This window comes from Silene latifolia, chromosome 2 (assembly GCF_048544455.1).
Source record: "Silene latifolia isolate original U9 population chromosome 2, ASM4854445v1, whole genome shotgun sequence".
Lineage (NCBI taxonomy): Eukaryota > Viridiplantae > Streptophyta > Magnoliopsida > Caryophyllales > Caryophyllaceae > Silene > Silene latifolia.
Window position 1 is genome coordinate 68580176 of NC_133527.1, and position 5284 is coordinate 68585459.

Below are 5284 nucleotides of genomic sequence, written 5' to 3' on the forward strand. Positions count from 1 at the left end.
TCATTACTCAATTGACTAGGCAGGGTGGGTTAAGTGTGAATAGTGGTAGGAGGACTTTCCTGGAAGTTTTAGAATGTTCTATTCATGTTAGAGAGGTCTGTGAAAGTGAAGTGGTTGATGGTTTACCTTTGTTAGAGAATGGGTAGCATTGGGTTTTGGAACGTTAGAGGTTTTAATAGTAGTAATAAGCAGACTGGTGTTAGAAGGTTTCTGCATCTCAATAATGTAGGCTTATTTGGTATCTTAGAAACTAGGGTAAGAATAAACTCTATAAATAAGGTCCATAATGGACTGGGTGCTAATTGGTCTCTAGTAACTAATATTAGCAGTCATGAAGGTGGTAGGATTTGGATTGTTTGGGATGCTATGAACTATAAGGTTGAGGTTATCAGTAATGAAGCTCAAGTTATTCATACTAAAGTTACTTTCCTTCCTACTGGGGTGCACTGGTGGCTCTCAATGGTCTATGGGTTTAACAGAATTGCTGAGAGAATTCCCCTTTGGGAGTCTCTGTCTAATATGCTTGGCATTGTTGATGGTCCCTAGGTGGTCATGGGGGATTTTAACAATGTTCTTGCTATGAATGAGAGAATTGGGTCTGAGGTCACTAATGCTGAGTTGAGGGGGTTTCAGAATTGTATTGATGCCTGTGGCTTGATGGATATTCCTGCCCATGGGGCTTTTTTCACCTGGAATAACAAGCACGAGGTTGGGGACAAGGTATACAGCAGAATTGACAGAGTTTTGGTGAATGATGAATGGCTCAGTCATTTCCCAGAGACTCATACTATGTTCCATCCTGAGGGCTTATTTGACCATTTTCCATGCACTATCACTCTTTGGCCTAAGGTTATAAGGAAGAGAGGGAGTTTTAAATACTTCAATATGTGGGGGAGTGAGCCTACTTTTGGAGATGTGGTTAAACAAGTATGGGATTATCAGATTGAAGGCCATACTATGTTTCAAGTTGTTAAAAAATTGAAGTTGTTAAAGCAGCCTCTGAATGCTCTGAATGCTGCCAGTTTTGCCAATATTGAGACTGCTGCCAATGTGGCCCTGATCCACCTACATGATGTTCAGTCTCAGTTACAGTTGGATCCCTCTAGTGTACTGTTACAACAAAATCAGAAGGTGGTTGTAGAAGCCTATCGAGAGTTGGACAAGGCTAGGGTGAGTTTCCTTAGCTAAAAAGCTAAGACCCAATGGTGTAGTGAGGGGGATGAGAATACTAGCTATTTTCATAGTACTCTGAAAGCTAGGCGTTTTCAGAATAGAGTCTTCTGTATTCTGGATAGATATAGTGTGCTGCAAAATACTAATGCTTGTATTGAGGCAGCTTTTGAGGATTATTACAAGAACCTCTTAGGGACCAGTAAGTGGGTTGGTAATGTTCATATTCCAACTGTGAGACAAGGGGTGACTGTTTCTGAAACACAAGCTACTGAGTTAATCATGGATGTGACTGATGCTGAAATTTATGAAGCATTGCGTTCAATCTCTCCCAACAAATCTCCAGGCCCTGATGGATATACTTCGCAGTTTTACAAAGATGCTTATTCTATTGTTGGTAATGATGTCATTCAGGCTGTCAAGGAGTTCTTTATTACTGGTGAGCTTCTGAAACAAGTGAATTCTACCACTTTGACTTTGATCCCAAAAAAAGATAGACCCCTGAGTGTGGCTGACTTCAGGCCTATTGCCTGTTGTAACGTCCTTTACAAGATCATTTCCAAAGTTATTTGTAATAGAATGGCTAATATCCTTCCTGAGATCATTAGTGCCAATCAGAGTGCTTTTATCAAAGTAAGAGAGATAGTTGATAATATCTTAATTTGTCAAGATCTAGTGAGGCTATACAATAGGAAATCTTGCTCTCCTAGGTGTATTATGAAGATAGACCTCAAAAAAGCGTATGATTCCATAGAATGGCAATTCATTGAGCAGATGCTTTTGGCCCTAAAGTTTCCTCCTAAGATGGTACAGTGGATTATGAAGTGTGTGTCTTCCCCCTGGTTTACTCTATTACTAAATGGGTCTACCTTTGGGTATTTTCAAGGGAAGCGTGGGATTAGACAGGGTGATCCAATGTCACCATTGATCTTTACCATTTGTATGGAGTATTTGAGTAGGGTCATAAGGGTGGTTACTGAGAAACTGGAATTCAATTATCATTCCCTCTGCAGAACCTTGAAGCTTAGTCATTTATGCTTTGCAGATGACCTCCTTATGTTCTGTAGGGGAGACAGGGTCTCTATTAAAGTGTTATTGAGAGCCTTTGCAACCTTCTCCTCTGTTTCTGGGCTTGAAATAAACTGTGACAAATCTGAAATTTACTTCAATGGCATTCATCAAGGAAAGATTGATTATATACTCAGTATCTCTGGGTTTGAGGGGAGCTTCCCTTTTAGGTACCTAGGAATCCCTATTTCTTATAAACGTATGGCAATTGGTGATTGTACTAGACTTGTTGAGAAAGTGGTTAGTGAACTCAGGGGCTGGGGGGCAAAGAAGCTCAGCTATTCAGGAAGACTGGTGTTGATTCAGGCTGTTTTATCTCAACTTCATGTATATTGAGCTCGAATTTTTGTGATCCCTGTTACAGTTCTTGATAGGGTCATTGCTATCTGTAGGAATTACCTATGGAGTAGTAGTGATCAGTATGGGAAAGCTCCTTCAGTGGCATGGGATGCACTTTGTACTGAGAAAAAATTTGGAGGTCTTGGTATAGTGAACTGCAGATTATGGAATCAAGCTTTAATTGGTAAATATACCTGATGGCTTGCTTGTAAAAGTGATCATTTGTGGATCAAGTGGGTGGATCATGTGTATATGAAAGGTAGGAACTGGCAGGATTATGTTCCTTCATTGCAATCTAGCTGGACTTGGAGGAAGATTTGTGCTGTTAAGGACATTTTTAAACCTGACTATCATCTGAATCAGTGGTGTGATGGTAAGTATACTGTGGCTGCTGGATACAGATGGTTGCAGGGTGCTCAGACTAAAGCTCAATGGGCTCCTGTGGTATGGAGTAGGCTTAATGTACCCAAGCACTCCTTCATTGCTTGGTTGTTTGCTAAGGAGAGGCTGCTGACTAAAGATAGGCTGGGGGCTTTTGGTTTACCTATTGATGGGGTCTGTGATCTTTGTGCTATGCATACAGAGGATCACAATCACTTGTTCTACCATTGTGCTTTCAGTATTAGGTGTTGGGACATATTAAGGCAATGGCTGAGTGTCTCACTTCCTACCCAGGATATCCTTCACTGGTGTGTTAAGTGGAGATGCAGATCATTGCTCAAGAAGCACTTGGTTTTTGCTGCAGTGGTGGCTGTCTTGTACAATATTTGGCGGGTCATAAATCTCTGCAGAGTTGATCTGGTTGTTCATTCCCCTACTCAGGTGATGAAGGAGGTGAAAACATCAGTTCAAGCACGGTTCCAAAGTAGGAAATGGCCGTCCAAATATCAGACTACCTGGCTATTTTAAGGCATTCTGATATTTTTTGATAGGAAGTATGTAGGTTCCATATATAGTATGTTACTCAAATTTTGTATGTAATGGTGGCACGTTTTTCATATTAATATATATATATTCACATTCTACCAAAAAATGCATGTTTAGTTATGGCGATTTAGCGATGCATACAACATATAAATAAAATGCAAAGCATAAATAAAATCCTACAATGGCCTTCCTAAAATAGTAAATCTAATAAACTATTACAAATTCGGAAACCAACTCCATTGGTCTCATGAACTTCGGTTTTGGCACGCATCTCGAGGTAACACCGTCTTTAATGGATCGCCTTCTTGAGTGGCACCGTCTTCAAGGAACTCCGGAATAAATAAATTACATAACAAATTACATAATTTCCTATTATACATTTGTAATTAAAATAAAATAAATCTATTAAATTACAAAACGGTGATACGAGATCACAATAAATTACAACCGAATCGATATTCCCATACATTTCGGGTAATACCAATTAAAAAACTAAGGCCATACTAAGTAAAAATTACATAAAATAAAATTATGACAATCATAAATAAAATGCAGCATTATAATATGTATGAACATGCCCAATTTTATGCTAAATCGCCTTTAAGGAGCCAATATCGTATATTAATCGGTTTTTACGGATTTGCGTGATTTAACATTTTAAAATCACAATAATTACATAAATTCATATTTATGTACTAGTTAATTACCCTAACCATCTTAGGACTCAAAATTAGTCTCCACGAACATATTGACAATAATTAACTTACATTTCTTAATATTGTTCATAAAAGGACTTAAAATTACAATATAATGCCATAAACTTCAAATAAATCATAAAAATTTCAAATAAATTTGAAATTTAAACTCATGAACATTCTGGAAAAAAACCATGACACTCATAATGTCCAAAAACTTAGGTTAAAAAGTTCGAAATTTATCGAGAAAAACAATGTTGCGGTTTATCCGATTTATCAAATATTATCATAAAAATATGAGAAAAATTATTTTAATTTACATTTCACTTTTAGATCTGAAATAGGTGATAAAATTCAACATGTGACGTTTTTCCTTAGTTATGGAGTATGTTTTAGCAATTTTTCACTAATTAAAGTCACTATTTATGTTATTTTTCATCAAAAATTCATAAATCATGCATAAAGACTTCACTATAGCCAATTATTTTACACACATCTTGTAAAATTGCATGTGACAACATACTAAATGTCTATGACCAGATTCAAAATATTACCCATATTAACCTATTTTTCCATTTAAATTCGATTTTATCATGAAAAATCCATATTTCGAGCATAAGAACTCCAAAAATTATGAAAAATTACAGGTCATCAAAAAATAATATATGTGAAAACATATTCAAACACCACTGGAAAAACCAAAGTTTAGCTAATTTTAGTCCAAAAATGACATTTTTATCATAAAATCACATTTTAATGCCATTATTATACAAAAAGAACAATAAAAATCCATAAATTAACCAAAATATCCTAAATACATTTTAGGACCAGAAACTTTAACATGCATAATTGATTTCGTGATATATCATAATAAACACAAATTCATAAGTTTTATTTGTTAATCGTATAACTCGGAAAAACTATAACCGATTTGCATGCAAACAACCTAAGGCTCTAATACCACTTGTTGGAAATCATATTTTAAATATCACATATTTTGGTTTAAAGTTTTAGTCATAAAAACTTAAAGATCTTATGCATGCAAATCAAATACAAGAGTGAAGAAAAATCGGTTCCTTACAATT

The 5284-nt window shown here is 36.1% G+C and overlaps 1 protein-coding gene across 1 annotated transcript; it reads left to right on the plus strand.

Annotated features, from left to right (window-relative positions):
• Positions 1 to 552: 552 nt before the first annotated feature.
• LOC141640924 (uncharacterized) lies at positions 553 to 3486 on the plus strand. The gene is made up of 4 exons (XM_074449602.1): positions 553 to 1170; positions 1270 to 2455; positions 2603 to 2722; positions 2837 to 3486. Exons 1-4 carry the CDS (start codon positions 553 to 555, stop codon positions 3484 to 3486), a joined length of 2574 nt encoding a protein of 857 aa, XP_074305703.1.
• Positions 3487 to 5284: the final 1798 nt, after the last annotated feature.

Bases quoted from the DNA above. Each gene is read 5' to 3' on its own strand.
- LOC141640924 (XM_074449602.1), top strand. From the start codon at position 553: ATGGGGGATTTTAACAATGTTCTTGCTATGAATGAGAGAATTGGGTCT. The intron at 1,171-1,269 runs GTGAGTTTCCTT...AGGCGTTTTCAG, and splicing joins GAGAGTTGGACAAGGCTAGG to AATAGAGTCTTCTGTATTCT. The intron at 2,723-2,836 runs GTATAGTGAACT...TGTATATGAAAG, and splicing joins GAAAAAATTTGGAGGTCTTG to GTAGGAACTGGCAGGATTAT.